At 37.9% G+C, this 19,460-nt stretch overlaps 1 protein-coding gene across 5 annotated transcripts in view; it reads left to right on the forward strand.

Annotated features, from left to right (window-relative positions):
• The first annotated feature begins 1,220 nt into the window (after positions 1 to 1,220).
• Positions 1,221 to 19,460, forward strand: part of RWDD1 (RWD domain containing 1) — a 30,182-nt gene continuing 11,942 nt past the window's right edge. The window contains exons 1-4 of one of the 5 annotated variants that reach the window (XM_059400595.1): positions 1,907 to 1,996; positions 3,180 to 3,307; positions 4,394 to 4,507; positions 9,605 to 9,670. In XM_059400595.1, coding sequence (XP_059256578.1) covers positions 9,662 to 9,670 — 9 coding nt within the window. In that variant the 5' untranslated portion in view covers positions 1,907 to 1,996; positions 3,180 to 3,307; positions 4,394 to 4,507; positions 9,605 to 9,661. Of the gene's footprint in view, positions 1,997 to 3,179; positions 3,308 to 4,393; positions 4,508 to 8,616; positions 8,720 to 9,604; positions 9,671 to 15,748; positions 15,880 to 19,460 lie in introns of those variants that run through there. The other 4 variants (XM_059400594.1, XM_059400596.1, XM_059400592.1 and 1 more) reach the window with 4 other exon arrangements.

Raw genomic sequence — 19,460 nt, forward strand, 5'->3', positions numbered from 1 at the left:
AAAACAATGAATACTGTTATGCTGAAAATAAATAAAAAATAAAATTTAAAAATGCAAAAAAAATTCCTAGTGATGTGATAAAGAAGATTTGGGCGGGGGGGGGGGGTGCTCTCTTGATTACATTAGCACTAGAACTCTCTAAGGCAGTTATCTGCAGTATTGAGAAACAGAATAAAACCGCCACATGAACATTCTGAAATATGAAGGCTTTGTAGTGAATATAGCTAACACGCTTGAAAAAAGGTTTTTTTTTTTAACCAAAAATTCTATTAGTAGTGAAACATAGGAGCACTTCATTTACTAAGTTAAAACTTGCAACCAACATTAATCTTTTTTTGAATATAAACCTTAAATTTGTTGTTTTGCTGTACCTCCTCTACTTCGATAGATTTTTATCACATAAGGAAAAGTTTTAAAATTTTACTTTTTTCTTTGATCCATTATTTAAAGGCGTTATCAACTTCTGCGCCAAGCTCATTCTGTCATTACCTGTCAATTTGGTTACTGGAGCTTCATCTTTCCTGTTGTTCTAGTCAAAAACAGTTTTTGACTTTTTTTTTTTTTTTTTAACAAACCACATCAAATCCTGATCCCACAGGATCTGCAAATTCCTTCTCATCCCCCAGTTCAATGTGCATTAGTTACCTTGGCTTCCAAAATACCAAGTGGGGTCTCACCTTAGGACCTTTGAACTGACTCTTCTGCTGTTCAGCTCTCCACCCCCCCTCCCTAACAAATCATTGTTTTCTGTGAACTCAGGATATCCAGAAAGATAGGCACCTTATATTTGCAAAGTTAACTCTTGTATTTTATTTGATTCTCACCACCGGCAGTAGAGTTCCCAACTTTTCACCTCAAAGTCTAAAAGAATGCCCCAAACCAACTCTTAAAGACACAGAATCAGTACCAAAGTGTACCTGAATACGTTTGTTTTAACGTATTCCTCTGCTCTAAGTAATACTTCCCAATAGAAGATCAAGATGATTTCTGGTCCATAGTACATTACCATTTTAACAAGAGAAAACTTAAGAGACTTTATCATTGGGGAACTTACTTAAAAATTGTTACCCCCACTACACAAGTGAAATCAGTTTAATACAGAAAACGAAGGAAATTACAAAGAATGTTATCATCTTTTAATATGCTGGGAGTATTATATTTCCCCATGTTCCCTTTTGACTTAACACATCCATGTTCCTTTACTGTAAACACAAAATATAAATAGTTCAGTCTTCTCTTTAAAAATACCATGCTCATTTAGCACGAGCAGAATTTCTGCTTCTCTGCCCACTGGAGCCTACCCTGGTCGGCTTTTCAAACAACTCCCTTGGGATGCCAAGGAACTGGGAGACTCGACAAGCGTAAAAACCACCCGGACGCCACCATAAGCCGAGTTATGCGGTGCACGGATCCCCCTCGCCTCGGCCAAGGGGTCGCAAACCGGAAACCGGAAGCGGCCGAGTTCGCGGACGCACCGCGCGTACCTCCCGCAGCCACCTTGTCCCGCCTCGGTGCGCGTGGCCGGCGTTAAGTCTAGACCCATCGATCGATGGTGTCGCGCTGAGTGGCTTCTCAGGCTCAGGCCTTGAAAAGCCCAGGAATCGGCCCCAGGTGTCCGTAGCGAATGCCCGGCCGGGTACCATTTCCATATTAGCAAATCCCAAGCGTCGGTGCGCCCGGCAGCTTCGCAGTGCTCCGCTGGCCAGGCCTAACGAGTCGAACGCGGAACTAGAGAGCAGGCTAGGCCCGTACGGGGCTGTTGCTCAGCAGGCCCGGCCTGGCTTTGGGCCCCGGGCCTCCCAGCCGGGGACTTTGCGCCTGCGCCCGTCCGGCTGCTGCAGGCTCTCCTGGTGCGGCCGCGGTCCCAGCAGCAGCGCGCCGCCTGGGTGGCTGGGCGGTCCATGGGCAGCAGCGAGGGCCACGATGACAGATTACGGCGAGGAGCAGCGCAATGAGCTGGAGGCTCTAGAGTCCATCTATCCCGACTCCTTCACAGGTGACTTCCGCGACTGCGGGCCTGGAGCGGCCCCGGGGTGGAGTGGGATGGGCCGGAGCCCTCGGCCTCCCGGGCGAGGGTGAAGAAAGGGGCAGCGAGGCCGCGTGGCCACCTCGCCCGCTACTCTCTCTTCACCCTCTTTTCCCGAAGTGTTCAGGCACTTAGGAGTAACTCCACAGCTTTTTCCCGTTCTCGGTTTATTCCCTGAGATCTGAAAGTCCGGGAGAGACTGGCGAGGTTCCTGGAGAGTGTTAGGCCTGGAATTGAATTGGGTGCACTTTGGTTTCTGTGGAACTTAACAGCGACACGAGGTTTAATGAAAAAACACGAAAACAGATAACTCCAAGTGGGAGTAGTTTTTCTAGAGCTGCAGAGGTGTCGATTTTCACTTTTACTTGGGTAGAAGCTGTTTTCATATGTTGGTGTTTTAAAGTTTATGGGGGTTCAGAGTGCTGTTCTCAGAGTTACCCAGAAGAAGCAGTTTTGAGAATCCCTGGGATTTGTCTTTTTTTTTTTTTTTTAAATATTCTGTGAATGCCCAGTGAATGATGTGGCACAAATTTCAGCTCCACCGCAGATTCACGTTTGTTAGGGGGGGGATATTGGCCTGGACGCGTTGCTACAAGCAAGGTAATGGAGGCGCAGGAAGAGGGTAAGTGGCTTGCTTTGGGTCTGACCAGCAGTTAGCGGCGGAACTGGTACTAAGAGTTAGGTCTGGACCCCCCTCCTCTTCCTTCACTTTGCAGACCTGTGGAACTTGGGATCTAGCTCCAGCTGGGATGAAGGGGAGCAGAAGATTACTGGATAGGTTGGGCTACTGTAAAATATTATTGAGAAACTCATTCGGTATGTTTTAAGGGAAGAGAATTTTCTGTATTAAGCCGTGCTTCAGATGGTTTTGAAAGTGCCGCAAGGTAACGCTATCAATACGGCTTTTCTCGCATGACACTCAGTGTTTGAGGAGTGATCCAGTAAAGCCAGTGTAAGTGAGTAGAACCTAGGTTTGTGGGATTTACAGCTCCTGTCCCTTCCTTTGTTGTCCATCACTGATTGTCAGAATTCAGAATGTAAGGTATGTTCAACTCCGATCCCTCTCCCTTTCCTTGTTTAGCTTAGTTTTCTTAGCTCCACCTTTTGACCACTGCTTGCAATGGTAGCAAATTTTGTTCTGCTTTGCCAACAGGCAGATGTCTCTCAGCTACCCCTGTATAGCTCCAGTCCTGTTCATGTTCTCTCTCACCAACAGTACAGCTGTGCTGTGAGGATGTTAAGGGGATGAGTGAAGAGGGGTTTGAGAGTGTCATTAACTGGGTGAGTGTGGATGGAGTCTGGCTCCCTTCTCTATCCTTTCTTATATATCAATGTCTAAATAAAAGAGAATATAGGGTCAGTTGCTGGATATATTCTTAATCGTGACGTTTGGTTATTTCTAGCACATTGGAAATGTAATTGGCACTGTGTAGGTAGAGTTAAAGCATAAGGTGTGCTAGTCTTTTCTATGGACATAAGGTATCCCTCATTAAATACTGTGCCTATAAGCATTTTAAAAAGTGATACATTTTAAATCCTAAACCAATCTTATGGTTCTTTCAAATTACACTAAGCTCTGATATAGTTCAGTATGTGAAATTCTTGTCAGATGCAAAAGTGCTTGAGGATTCTGAGCTAGGGCAACAAAAGACAATTTATGAATCTTTGATGCATTCAAGTATTCTGCATTATCAGCTGAGCCCATCTGTCTCTAATTCCTACCAGTATTCCTAAAACTTTGCAATAAATAAATTAAAATAAGATGTCTTGATTTATAGTTCTTTAGGAACTTTGCCTTACTCGTGATCATGTTGTTTATGAAACCTCTCAGGGAGAAGGCAGAGGAGTTTGGAATAAAACTCTTCCATGTTAGATCTTTTGGAATCATGAGGATTTGTAAGGTTTACTGTTTACAGCCTTCTTTTGTATTGATGATTTCATACTTTCCTATTTTTGTACCAGATTTAAGAAGAGAGCTTGCTTGTGTCAGTTTGTCAAGGAACACTGATGGACAGTTTTCTAATTTCATTTTGAATCACATTTAATATTAGATGTGGTAAATGCTCAATGCTCTTGATGAAGGAAGTATATATATGTGTATATATGTGTGTGTGTGTGTGTGTGTGTGTATTTTTTTAATAGAGAACTTGGTGCTTGACAGAGAAACCTTTGTTAAGCACATCATGATCCCTTTGTGGATGCTCTAAGAGGCACAATTCAACTAGCCCATAGTTCTAGCCACATAGACCTAGCCTAACCTCAGAATTGATTGCTTGACTATTTGCAAAGAACTTTTGGTCCACTGTTGAATTTGTTGTGAATTATAACAAATCATAATACAGTTTCTTCTTTTTGCCTGTTCTGTAGCTTGATTGCACATTGATCCAATCCTCCTAACAACTAGTCTTCCAAAATATAAATGGACTCTCCTGATACCACATTCTCCTTCAGTAGTGCTTCACTTGACAAGGCCCTGCTAAGGTAGTAGAATTTGGTTATTTCCATTTCTGTATCAAAATCTCTGACTATGGGGAGTTTTGTTGAAACACATTGGTTGGCTTTGAGCTAACCAAAAGTCAAGTTCCCTTAATTCTATTTGGTCTTACAAAGAGGGGTACGTAATTCTGTACTTACTTGTGTCAGTACCTCTAAGTAGCATCCATGAGCATTTAACAGTTAGAACTGCATCCTAGAGATGGGGCAGAAGTCATCTTTTAAAAGCAGTTTTTCTGAGACACTCCCTAAGAACCACAGGGACTTATTTTAATCTGGGCTGTCTAGTTCTTTGTGAAAACCTTGATGTCATTCGTGTGTGTCCCTTTAGCGTACCTTTGAGCTATTACCTCCATTATGTTTGTCCTTAATTCTGTCCAGTTTGCCATCATCTGCCCCTCTATCGCTTAAGAGTTCCCCTGCTTGCTCACTGGTTCCTTCCACTATGCCCAGCAGCCTTATTCTTCTTCTCAAAAATATTTTGATTCACTTACAGTGGTGGAAATCCGACATCTTTAGTGAAGGCTAATTTTATCCCAACTCACAGTAATGCATTAGAATGGGATTATTCCTTTATCAAAGTGCTGATGAAACATTCATCTTTGCAAGTCCAGTTAAATAACTTCCCCATTCCTATGTTAGCTTCCTCCAAGTTTTGGAATATTCTTTATCTTTTCGTTTCCCCTTTCCTTTTCTTTTTTCTTTCCTTTCCTTTCCCTTTCCTCTTTCCCTTTTCCCCTTTCCTTCCTTTCCTTTCCTTTCCTTGGATTAGGTTCAGCTGTGACAGAAAGCCCCCAAAAGCAATGGTTTTAAAAAGGTAAAAGTTTAGGGGTTCCTGGGTGGCTCAGTTGGTTAAGCATCTGACTTTTGATGCTGGCTCAGGTCATGATCTCAGGGTCATGGGATCTAGCCCTGCATTGGGCTCCACACTTAGCTCAGAGTCAGCTTGAAATTCTTTCTCCCTCTGCTCTCTGTACCCACCTCCCACCCCCTGACCCCAGTCCTCTGCTTATGCTCTCTCTCTAAATAAATAAAAGTAAATTTAAAATGGTAAACTTTATTTGTTTTGCAAATAAAAGATAGTTATGTAGTTCTAGTCCAAAAATTCCTTAGGTACCCAGGCTGCATCTTAGTTCCTTGCCATTCCTAAGATGTAGTCTCTACCTCATGGTGAAGATGGCAGTATTTCTTTCCAGAAGTAGGAATGGGGGGGGAGGTGGAGAAGCCAAAGACAGCAGTTTCTTAAGTAAATTTCCTGGAAACTGTCAAAGAACTTATTTGCTTCCATCTCCATAGCTGGAACTTAGTCATTTGGTGAGACCTAACTGGAAGGGAGGCTGTGAAATATAGTCTTTATTCTGGGTGGTTAATATGCTCAGTTAAAAGTGGTATCACTAGAAGATGGGGTGAGTAGATAAGATAGTAGGGGATATAAGTAGTGTTTTCCAGTATCCTTTTTTGTTGTTGTTTCTGGCTCACATTTTTTTTTCTCTCTAATGGCAGCTTGGTGTAGTGGGTATGAGCTCTGTGTCTTTGGGCAACTCTTACAACCTCTCCAATCTTTAGTTTCCATATGTGTTTAATGGGGAGCAATACAAAGTATGCAAATACTTTTTAACTATTAAATATAAGATACTCTTTCCTAGAAATTTACCATCTTAGTTGCTGATTCTTCTAATAATACGGCTTCATAATTCCTTGTCTTTATTGGTGATCAGTTTTGATTTCCATTTCCTTCAATTGCATGAGAGCATGCAATCTTTAAGGTCATCTTTAGAATTTTGCCCTCTGAAAGTCCTCTTTCTTTCCTTAAACTTTTTGCCCCACAGTTCTTCATTCTAGTTATTTGCTGAACGTGCCTCTCATCGTGATTTTTCATGGATTAAGAGTCTATCAGCTTCTTGTCTGTCTTGCCTCCCTATTCTTTATGTTTCTGAAGGTCAGGCAATTCAGTGATGTTCTTGCTAGCAGCCCATGTCCTCATTTACCAGAGACATTAGATACGTAATTTACAACATAATGTGATGATTCTTTCATGGAGGATACAGCCAGAGCACAGGAAAAGGGGAGGGTCTTGGTTGTTTTGGAGAACTGAGGGGTGATGAGGAACTAACAAGTGGGTGAGACCAGGGGAAGGGACATAGCATGTGGAAAAGCAGGACTCTGCAAAAGCAAAATGTATTTAAAGGGAAAATGGCTTGATATGCCTAGGACATAAAATGAGTACTGAGAGTCATGAAAAATGAAGCCTGACAAGTGAGCAGGGACCAGATTGCAGAGGGCCTTGTTAGGGATTTAGATCTGATCTTGTAGGCCGGTGGTTCATCGCCAATTTCCCCCTGACAGAGCTTCACAGACCCATATAGTACACATTGTAAACGGTGCCATACCATAACTGGATCTCAATAGTTGGGATGTCTTCACAAATAAAATAGGCTTCTCTTGAGTTTGTTTTGACCTCTCATGGCTGCTGCTTTTGTTTTTCTCTCTGGCATTTTTTTATGCTCGTACTTTTTTCTCCCAAATTTAGGATTCCTTACAAAGTCGCTGTTGGCCCTATTTCTCTTTTTTTTCCTCTGGTGATCTCATTTGGTCTAATAGCTTTAGCTCCATTTGCCCATTTCTTATTGCATATTGCATACTCGATATCTCCAACTGAAATTTCCTGTGTCATTTAAGTATATCATGTCTGATTTTTCTTTTGTATTTTTTGCTTTTTGTTAGTGGTGCTACCATCCTCTGCCTGCAAATTTGGAATGAAGAGTCCTTCCTGTTCCCTGTGATTCCCATGGCTGCTAACCTAGTTCAGAACCTCATTAACCTTACTGGGATGATCTTAATAGCTATCTAGTTTCATCCTGCCTCTGGTCTTGTTTCTTTCCTTCCAATTTATGCTCTGTTGCTACACTTATCTTCCTATGTTTAGAAATACAATTCTGCCCATACTGCTTCTGCTAGAAAAAATATCATTGTCTACAACTAAACTTTCAGCAGTATTTTTTCAAGTAGCTTTCTTTCCCACATATACATCCACCAAACGGAATAATTTCTTCTTCCATATATATTCCTTAAACCATTATGCCCTTGCTGCCATGTTTCTGTTGCTTATATTTCTTTTCTCCATCTTTACAATATGCCTTAATTCACAGTCTAGCTCAAGTGACTTTGCCGGAATTTCTCAGCAGGAAAAAACATTCTCTTTTTACATGAAACTCAATATAGTTTATTCACTTCTTCCAATTACTAGCTGAATAACATTGAGCAGAGTATTTAAGAGCTCTTTTATCTCAGTTTCTACATCTGTGAAATTGGGGTAATACTATATTTAATTGGTTCTAAGACATTTCTATGTTTTAACATGTCTAAATAGGAATTTGTCTTGTAATTGATTATAATTAAAGTTTAATTGGCAGATTTTTTTTCTTAGTACATAAAGTGGCGTGCATCTCCTACTTGATAGTATCTTAAATTTGGTATCATATGGCAACAATGTAATATCGTGGTCTTGGTGTAAGAATTAACGATCTTTGTGTAAATGTGTAGTACCACACGGGCCCAGAGTAGTACTCAATAAATGTTAGCTGTTATTAGGTATAGATGACCCTTAAATTATGGCCTCATGGAGTCCTAAAAGTGGTAATCAGTTGGAATGTCATTGAGTTGAACCCTTATTTCTGTAGTTGCTATTTTACATTTGATGACATATGAATGCTAAAGTTGGTCATGAAAAGAAGTAGGAATGAGATGCATCAAATATATTTTATACACATTAAAAAATTTTAAAAAGGGTCAATCATATTTTAAAAGCTTTATTTTAATTACCTTTCAGGGACTTTTTTTTAGCGTGGGCTGGACTATCCGAGGCCTATTAAAATATGAGTCCAGTGAGTCTTACCTTCTTGACAGATACTTTCATAGTAATCATAGATGTTCATCATGCTTCAAGTACTTTTAAACTTCAATTAAAACGAAGGTATATGTCTTGAAAATTTTATTGATAATGAATATTTATGAAAGCTTCAGAAGTTCTTAAGTAGGAAAAACTGAGTATTTTCCTTGGTGACTTCTTCAGAGATCTCCTTGCCCTTTCATTTCAGAAAGAGGTTGCTGAGCTGCTGCCAACCTTAACAGGGGCCAGTGCTTCCCAGGGCTGGAGTGAGGCACAGGCTTTTCTCAGGGGCTCAGCAGCAATCCCAGGTGGCCTGTATTTTTCTTGTTTACTCTTCTAATGGTTCTGAATATAAGTCTAATTTGTTTTTGTTTTTCTGCTTTCATTCCATTGTTTTAGCTCTACCATTTAGCTAGAATTTGTGGAATTTCTAGATACTGCCAGGCACTGAGCTAGGAGCTCTTATAATTTTTATAGTATTCTTGTGGGGGAAGAGATATAAACCTATATACTGTCAGGCATCAGGCTGTAAGATGGTATATATGCTTTCTTATTTATATAAGTGTTGATTTGCATGTCCTGACTTGCTTAACAAATTGTAAGCAATTTGATATTGGGATTCATAGCTAATTTTGTAATTCCATGAAAGATGGTAGAGACTTAATGATTGGGGGAAGAATAAAGTTTGGTTTTAGGGATGATGTGGGAGAAAGAGAAAGAAGACACAACTGTTAACAAGTTAATATTTACTGTTTGTCATGGAGATTCTGAATTATAGCTTAGAATATATAAGTTTACAAATTAGTGATAATACTGTCAGTGGATAGTTTCTGATGAAACATCAAACTTTTTTGTCATTCTGTTTGGGAATTTTTTAGAATGTAATTTTCCATGTATAGATGGAAATTTTGAATTAAAAGGTAAATTACTTAATTAGTTTAATTGATTGGATAAAACTCCCAAGAGTCTACCATAGATATATATATTTTTTCCAAATGAAAGGTAACCCTTGATATAAATAGAAAATTGATAAGTGTTTTATTATTTGAATGTGCAGTTCAGTCTGTGTTTGTGGAAATGGAAATACAGACTAGGGATCAGTTTCCAGGACTGTGTAGTGGTATTTTGGTAATAAGGAAAGCATTTGCCTTAAGAGACATGTTAATAACTTAAAACCTGTGTATATTTTCTTGCAGTATTATCAGAAAATCCACCCAGTTTCACCATTACTGTGACATCTGAGGCTGGAGAAAATGATGAAAGTAAGTCCAATCGAAAATACTTGTGGTTTTTCTAAGTTGCTCTCAGGAATGTTATTCCTGCAGCCATTATGTTGGCATTGAAGATGTGGAGGTGCTAATAAGTATGGTGCTGTTAGGAATCCAGCATGAATGTTGTGTATTTCCTAATTAGCATTTACTATGTAAACATGACTTACAGAGAAACAGGAAGTCACCGAGATGTATTCTGACACAATGAATTTAGTTTTGAAAAGTGAAAAAGAAACATTAACAATATAGCAAATGGAGAAAAGTTAGAAGATTACTCTGTAAAATGAGACTTTGAAGTATATTTCAGTGACTATGTTGTGGTATTCCATTGAGTGTTATTTTCCCATGGTTGTTTTTACTCTTTGGGCATTTAGATTGCTTATTGGACATTTGCTGTTATTTATAAATTAAACTGAATAAATGTCTTTCTTTATGATTTTCTCTCTCTTTAGGATGGATATTGTATTGTTGTTTAAATACATATATACATAAAACCAGGTAAAAGCCATTATTATACAACGATTGAACCAAGATAAATATACTGATGGAAATAAAACAGCTATAAAACCAATAATTTAAAATTAAATAGATTGATTTAAATGTGGCAGATGTTGGGGGAGGATCTGAAGTTCATTTCCACCATTCGTCTAGTTCAGTTAATTTTGGAATTTGATAAAATGTTACATAAGTTGGTGTTAACCCCAAGGATTTTTTTTTTTTTAACAAGCTAGTCAACTAAAATTCACTATGAGCAATCAATAATGCAAATTTTAGTGGTATCACCTGATAACTCTAAATCTGTCTTGTACAATTGAAAAAGAGATTAGCACAGAGATATTACTAAAATCTGAATTAAAAAGGTGTTGGACACAGTCATTTTTACTTCTATATGTATTTATATATTTACGTAGGTTTTATACATAGAATCTCAAATACAACCAGAGTATCCTTTTATACTTTGAAATGTAAATAAATGTATAGAAGATACTTTAAAATACCTTTAAAAAATATTTTTATGATGCTTTAAATATCCCAAAATGGTAACAGTGATCTTTTCCTGGTGGTGGAATTATTAGTAATTTTGTTTTCCCCTTAATATATTTCCAAATTTTCTATAATGAATGTCTATTATATCAAACAGTAAAATCAGTAAATGTATTAAAGATTTCTTTTCCTAGCAATAAAATTAGAAGTGTGTTAATTAAAAAAGAAAGAATATGCCAGAAGATACTATGTATCCTTATTGGCCTGACAATCTTTTTTTTTTAATTTAAATTTTGCTTGGTTAACATACCATGTAATACTGGTTTTAGGAATAGAATTCAGTGGTTCATCACTTACTTACAACACCCAGTGCTCATCATAACAAGTGCCTTCTTTAATACCCGTCACACATTTATTTAACCCACCCCCCACTCACCTTCCTCCATCAATTCTCTGTTTGTTCTCTATAGTTAAGAGTCTCTTATGGCTTGTTTCCCTCTTCTTTTTTTCTTTTCCCCATTCCCATATGTTCATCTGTTTTCTTTTTTAAATCCCATATACCAGTGAGTTCATATTTTTCTTTCTCTGACTTATTTCACTTAGTGTAATACACTATAGCTCTATCCACATCATTGTGAATGGCAAGATTTCATTTTTTTGATGGCTGAGTAATATTCCATTGTGTATATGTACCACATCGTTTTTTTTTAAACAAATTTCCACAACTTTTTATTTATTTTTTTAAAAAATATTTTATTTATTTATTTGACAGACAGAGATCACACATAGGCAGAGAGGCAGGCAGAGAGAGGGAGGAGGAAGCAGGCTCCCCGCTGAGCAGAGAGGCTCGATCCCAGGACCCTGGGATCATGACCTGAGCTGAAGGCAGAGGCTTAACCCACTGAGCCACCCAGGCACCCCTATATACCACATCTTAGTCCATTCATCAGTTGATGGACACTTGGGCTCTCTCCAGAGTTTGGCTGTTGCTGTATAAACATCAGGATGCATGTACCCCTTCGAATCTGTATTTTTGTATTTTATGGATGAATACCTAGTAGTATAATTGCTGGATTGTAGGGTAGCTTTGTTTCTTACTTTAAAAAATTTTATTTATTTATTTTTAATAATATTTATTTTAGAAAGAGAGAGAGGGAGAGAGAGAGAGAGAGAGAGTGTGTGTGTGTGTGTTGGGGGGAGGGGACGGCAGAGGGAAAGGAGAGAAAATTCCAAGCAGGCTCCACACTGAGTGCAGAGCCTGATGTAGGGCTGTCGTATAACCCATAAGATCTTAACCTGAGCCCAAACCAAGAGGATGCTCAACTAACTGAGCCACGTAGGCACCCCTAATTTTTAACTTTTTGAGAAACCTCCAAACTGTTCTCCAGAATGGCTGAACCAGTTTGCATTCCTACCAACGGTGCAAGAATGTTCCCCTTTCTCTGCATCCTCACCAACATCTTTTGTTCCTTTTGTTGTTAATTTTAGCCATTCTGATAGGTGTGATATGGTATCTTATTGTGGTTTTGATGTGTATGTATTTCCCTGATGATGAGTGATGTTGAGCATCTTTCCATGTGTCTGCTAGCCATCTGTATGTCATCTTTAGAAAAGTGTCTGTTCATGTCTAATGCCCATTTCTTTCTTTTTTTTAAAGATTTTATTTATTTATTTGACAGAGATCACAAGTAGACAGAGAGGAAGGGAAGCAGGCTCCCTGCTGAGCAGAGAGCCCGACACGGGGCTCGATCCCAGGATGCTGGGATCATGACCTGAGCCGAAGGCAGAGGCTTTAACCCATTGAGCCACCCAGGCGCCCCTCTAATGCCCCTTTCTTAACTGGATTATTTGTTTTTTCAGTGTAAGTTTGATAATTTCTTTATAGATTTTGAATACTAACCCTTTATCAGATAATGTCATTTGCAAATATCTTCTCCCATTCCATAGGCTGCCTTTTAGTTGTTGATTGTTTCCTTCACTGGGAAGAAGATTTTTATCTTAATGAAGTAGTTCATTTTTTGCTTTTGTTTCCCTTGCTTCTAGAGACATGTCTAGTAAGAAGTTGCTATGGCTGAGGTTGAAGAGGTTGCTTCCTATGTTCTTCTCTAGGATTTTGATGGTTTCCGGTCTCATATTTAGGTCTTTCATCCATTTTGAATTTATTTTTGTGTATGGTGTAAGAAAGTGGTCTTTTCTTCTGCATGCTGTTCAGTTTCATTCTTCTGCCTGTTGCTGTCCAGTTTTCCCAACACCATTTGTTGAAGAGATTGTCTTATTTTCCATTGGATATTCTTTCCTGCTTTGTCAAAGATTAGTTGACCATATAGTTCTTGTCCATTTCTGGGTTTTCTGTTCTGTTCCTTTGATCATTGTGTCTGTTTTTGTGCCAGTGCCATACTATCTTGATGACTACAGCTTTGTAATAGAGCTTACAGTTCAGAATTGTGATGCCTCCAGTTTTGTTTTTCTTTTTCAAGATTGTTTTGGCTATTTGGGGTCTTTTGTGGTTCCATACAGATTTTAGGACTATTTGGTCTAGCTCTGTGAAAAATGCTGGTGGTATTGTATTTTGATAGGGATTGTACTTAATGTATAGATTGCTTTGGGTAGTATAGACATTTGAACAGTGTTTGTTCTTGCAGTCCATGAGCTTGGAATATTTTTCTATTTCTATGTGCCCTTCCTAATGCCCTTTTCAATTTCTTTCAAAACTGTTCTCCAGTTTTTGAAGTATGTATCTTTTACATCTTTAGTTACGTTTATTCCTAGGTAGCTTGTCATTTTTGGTGCAGTTGTAAATGGGATTGATTCCTTGATTTCTTTTTCTGCTGTTTCATTATTAGTGCCTAGAAATGCAACAGATTTCTGCATATTGATTTTATATCCTGCAACTTTGCTGAATTCCTGTATTAGTTTTAGCAATTTTTTGGTGGAGTCTTTCAGGTTTTCTACATAGAGTGTCATGTTGTCTGCAAATAGTGAAAGTTTAACTTCTTCCTTGCTAATTTGGATGCCTTTTTTTCCTTTTTGTTGTATAATTGTTGAGGCTAAGACTTCCAGTACTATGTTAAATAGTAATGGTGAGCATGGACATCCTTGTCTTTTTCCTGACCATAAAGGAAAGGCTCTCCAGTTTTTCCCCATTGAGGGTGATATTAGCTTTGGGTCTTTTTGTATATGGCCTTTATGACATTGAGATATGTTTCCTCTATCTGTAGTTTGTTGAAGGTCTTTATAAAAAATGGATGCTGCATTTTGTCAAATACTTTATCTGCAACTATTGAGAGGATCATATGGTTCTTTTCCTTTCTTTTATTAATGTGGTGTGTCACATGCATTGATTTACAAATATTGAACCATCCTTGCAGTCCATGAATAAACCCCACTTGATTATGGTGAATGATTCCTTTAATGTACTGTTGGATTTGATTTGCTAGTATTTTGTTGAGAATTTTTACATCCGTGTTCATCCTCTGATGGCATGTTTCTCCTTTTTAGTGGGGTCTTTGGTTTTGGATTCAAGGTGGCTTTGGAGAATGAGTTGGGAAGTTTTCCTTCCATTTTTATTTTTGGAATAGTTTGAGGAAAATAGGTATTAACTCTCCTTTAAATGTCTGGTAGAATTCCCCTGAGAGCTATCTAGCCCTGGACTTCCATTTTGGGGGAGATTTTTGATTATTGATTTAATTTCTTTGCTGGTTATGGTTCTATTCAAATTTTCTGTTTCTTCCTGTTTCAGTTTGGTAGTTTGTAGGTTTCTAGGAATTTATTCATTTGCTTCCCGGTTGCCTAATTTGTTATATAATTTTCCATAGTATTCTCTTATAATTGTATTTCTGTGATGATGATTTTGATCTCTCTTTCATTCATGATTTTATCTTTTTGGGTTAACAGTCTTTCTTTCTTTCTTTCTTTCTTTTTTTTTTTTTATTAAAGATTTTATTTATTTATTTGACAGAGATCACAAGTAGGCAAAGAGGCAGGCGGGGCGGGGTGAAGCAGGCTCCCCGCTGAGCAGAGAGCCCGATATGGGGCCCGATCCCAGGACCCTGAGATCATGACTGGAGCCAAAGGCAGAGGCTTTAACCCACTGAGCCACCCAGGTGCCCCCAGTCTTTCTCATATCCATTGACTCATAAAATTTCTTACTGATATCATACACAAAAATTAAAATATCAAACTCACACATTTTAAGGTTCTTTTTTCCTCTTATGGGGAGGAATCTAGATTTGAGTTAAAATTGTCAAGATCAGGAGTTTTTAATAATTAAAATGTGAGTTTTTATAAGAAAGGTGAAGTTTAGATAAAGGATCATTGTGATTAATAAATTTTATTTATTTATGTATTTGTGAATATTAATTTTTAATAGAAAATGTTTAGTACTGCTGCTTAGTTGCAAATTTCCTGGTGGAACTGAGTTCACCAGGTTGGTCTGTAGGGAGATACCTTGCATTGATCTGCCTATAAGGATCTCATTCCTATACAAATGTCAGATGTATGCATTGATATGGCTAAAAGAGTGAGTGAGAATGTATAATGAGTCAAGCAAAAAGTTTCTCAGACAATCTCCCAAACCCTGTCATCTAGCAACCCCTTAGCAGTCCCTTGCTGGCACTGTGCATATAGATATACAGACTTCAGGGCTGACGCAGATCTTCCTCACTGGGAGCTGGCTCTGGTAGAGGCCTGAAAATAAGCCTAAGGTAGTATTTTTTTCCCTATGTATTATATTCTGTGCCTTTTGTTCATCTTAAGGAGGGTCTTAAAAAGAGTGGCTTTTATCCATCCTCTTTCTCAGACATGCAGTGTGGTAAAATACTTATAAGTAATAAATGTATTTCATGTGTTAGAGGTGATTTTTGGTATTCCCATGATTTGTTTTCACTTATCTTTGTGGTATGTGTTATCTATCTTAGTGATTATCTGTCTGATCTCATAGTAACCTTGTTTTTCTTTGCAGGAAAATTTCTTGTGCTACTTTTCATTGACACATTGTAAATTAATTACTGATTCAACAAAAATGTTGACCTCTCTACACTTTACATTTTAAAATACTCATATCAAATTCTTATCTCATGTCTTTAGCTGTCCAGACTACTCTCAAGTTTACATACAGTGAAAAATACCCAGATGAAGCCCCTCTTTATGAAATATTCTCCCAGGAAAATCTAGAAGATAGTGATGTCTCAGAGATTTTAAAACTATTAGCATTACAGGTAAGGAAATACGTTTTGTAATGGCATTTTTATTGGCTTTAAATAGTATGCAATAATTTCAAGAGTCAGAAAATGCTAGTAAATATGTATAACCAGTACCTTGAACAAGGAGAATTCCTGATGTATCTCTCTCCCTTTCTCTCTCTCTCTCATGAGATCTGTATGTATGTATATGTATGTACAGATACAGGTATTCACAAAGCATATTTTTTTGTTTCCCATTGTACATTTAAAATTTGAGTAACTGACGTTCCTATATACTTCCTGGAACTCAGTCAGCCTCATGACTTTTAGTTAATAAAATGTCTGGTAAGTACTTTAAGTTTAAACATAGTTTTGATCTGGTTCTCAAAATGTCTAGCCCCATGTGCAGTTAAAAATTCTGACTTAAAAAATAAAAATATTCCGACTTTAAAAAAAATTAAAACTCCTAACCCTCTGACCTGTTGTAGGCTAGTTGCCTGCAATCTGGGAAGAGGCCTGGTGATTGTTTTGTTTTTCTTATTTTTCATCTCCTGAGGCTTACAAGAAGCAGCCAGGGTTTATGATCCCTCTGAGAATGGGGGGTTGTGAAGAAAAAGTGGGTATTGGAAAACTCTTGGCTAGTTCTGTGGTAGGAAAAGTTCCCCATAGTTTGTGCTTAGCCAGAATTTAAAGCTCTGTCTTGCTTTGGTTGAGCGTTTTCCTGGCTTCTTCAGAGTAGGGAGTAGGGAGGACGAGTAAAACCTTTATTCCACCATGTTATAAATAGAAGTCCTAGTTTTGCTTATTTGTTCTAAGAACAATTGACAGAAAACATATCTACACTTTAAATGTTTCAAGGACTTTTGGTCCTCCGACTGCTGATATTTTAAAAATATCTGGAGCTATTAGAGAATGAAGAGTGAAATAGATCAAACATGAATTTATGCTTATCTTGGGCAGGCTCTGTTCATTCTACTACCCAGTATGAAGTTATACTAATTCTAATATTTGACTTAAAATGCTTCATTTTAAAACATTGCAGAGAACCTGAGGCAATATGCTAATTCAGTTAGTCATTTATTAATGTAAGTTATTTGATCTGAGTGATTACTTTCTATGTGTTTTATATTTTGTTTGTACTCAAGCTTCGTCATTTCAGAAAAGTAGTTTTGATTTCTTTCTCATACTTACCTAAGATCATATCTATTGAGGGAATATTTATACTTTTTCTTCCAAAATAGTATTGATTTTCAATATCAAAATAATTCATATGATAAAAAACTCAAAAAGTATAGAAACTCATAAAAAAGAAAATTAAAATTACTGTTAATTTCACCAACCAGGTATAACTGCCTATTAACATTTTGGTATGATATGGTTCCAGACTTTTTTTCTTATGCTCCTAGTACTCCTCTTCTACCCCAAATTAGATCATTCTATATATAATGTTTTATAACATCCAGATGTGAGCATCTGTCCATTTTAATAAACATGCAGATGAATCATCATTTTTAATTTCTTGAGGAATCTCCACACTGTTCTCCGTCATCATTTTTGATAACTGTGTAGAATTTCACTGTGTATAATTACACATATCCTTTTTGAAACAATATTTACCATTTTTATCTGATTTAATATGTAATTCTTTGAACATGCTTCTTTTTTTGTGGGGGAAGGAAGGGGCAGGGGCAGAGGGAATGAGAGAATCCCAAACAGGCTCCACTCCCAGTGCGGAGCCCAACATGGGGCCTGACCCCACAACCCTAAGATCATGCCTGAGCTGAAATCAAGAGTCAGACATTCCACCGACTGAACAACCCAGGTGTCCCTTTGCACATTCTTCTATATCACTATTCGTAAATCCTTAGAGCAGAGTCTCCATTGAATCCCTATTGCCTGGCATATAGTAGACACTCAGATATTTTTTTGAATAAATGAAGAAAGTATATTATTGATGAGTATATAGTCCAGTGTTTTCTATAAGTAAGATTACTGGGTTAAAGGTTGTGCATATTTAATTTCTAACACATTGCCAAATAGACCTTCAAAATGGTTGTGCCAGGTTATGATCTCACTGTAGCCATTGAGGTGTCTGCCCACCTCTGCTAACATTAGATTTTTTTCATTAAGAAAGAAAAAAAAAAGGTAAGATGAAAATAGTATTTAATCATAATTTGAAATTCTTTAATTAGTAGTGATGTGGAAATCTCTTGTGTGACTTCTCATTGTCTAGTTTCATATAACTGATTCTTTGTTTGCTTTTCTTATTGGAGCCCTGGAATACTTAAGTTGTTAAAAAAGAGAGCATACTGGGATTTGATTTTGAAATGTATCAAGCTTTAAGTTAAGTGACCAAGACAGACACCATCCCCCCCTTCATAGGTTTTATATTCTGGTGAGGAATGTGGACTAGCAAGTTGGAAATTGTTATTCTGTGTGGAAAAGTGCTGTGAGTGGACATAGACTTGAGGCACTGGAGAAGCTTTCAAGAGAAAGAGTTTGTCAGGCAATGAAGAGAAGATTCAGGGCAGAGGAACAAGCTTGTTCAGAGGCATGGAAATGAGAGGGAGAGAAGAGATCAGTATTTCCTTCCAGAGCTTCTAGTCATACTAAATTTCTTGAGCTTAGAATTTGAGGTTAGTGATCTTATGTGACAGAACTAAAAAGATTAATTCCCAAAGGATCTTCTGAACTATTTTAAAAGTATGGTGTTGCTCTGATTGATTTGGGAGGCTTTCAGGAATTTTAAGTGAGAGACTGACTGGATTAGTTATGTGTGTGTATTGAGTGGCTAGAGAAGTTGTTATCAGGGGTGACAAGACCACAGGTTTTAAGAAAACTGGTTAGGAGTTTCTTGTAATACTTGAAGATGATGGTGCCCTGGGTTAGGGTAATAACAGTATTGATAGAGAACAATAGGCAGATTGAAATGACATTTTAAGAATAGATTAGAGGCAGGGGCAGAGTTTATGATAGGATGTGAGTGTTCATGCTGGGTGGTTGGTGGTTTGGTTCTCTGAGTTGGGGAACATAGAAATAGTTGTGGAGAAGATGATGATTTTAGTGTTCACATGCCTGCGAACATCATATTGCTGTCCACTGGGCAGTTTTAATATGGGTTTTGCACTCAGGAGATAGGTTTATGTAGTCATATTTAGGAAGGTTAGCATGAAGATACCACAGAGAGACCCCCGGAAGAGAATCATAGGAGCTAGCTTGAGACCTTGTATTCAGAGAAGGCCAAGGAGATAAAATATCTACTTGAATGCCACTGAGGCCAGCCCTGTCAAAGTAGTGGCTGGAAATCTCTTCTGCTTCTAAGATAGAGATTCTGGCTTGTATATTTGGGATTTTTTGTGTTGTTTTGTTTTTTTTGTTTTGTTTTTAATTTTTTATTTTTTATAAACATATATTTTTATCCCCAGGGGTACAGGTCTGTGAATCACCAGGTTTACACACTTCACAGCACTCACCAAAGCACATACCCTCCCCAGTGTCCATAATCCCACCCCCTTCTCCCAAACCCCCTCCCCCAGTAACCCTCAGTTTGTTTTGTGAGATTAAGAGTCGCTTATGCTTTGTCTCCCTCCCAATTCCATCTTGTTTCATTGATTCTT

Source organism: Mustela nigripes, chromosome 5, assembly GCF_022355385.1.
Source record: "Mustela nigripes isolate SB6536 chromosome 5, MUSNIG.SB6536, whole genome shotgun sequence".
NCBI classification, from domain to species: Eukaryota; Metazoa; Chordata; class Mammalia; order Carnivora; family Mustelidae; genus Mustela; species Mustela nigripes.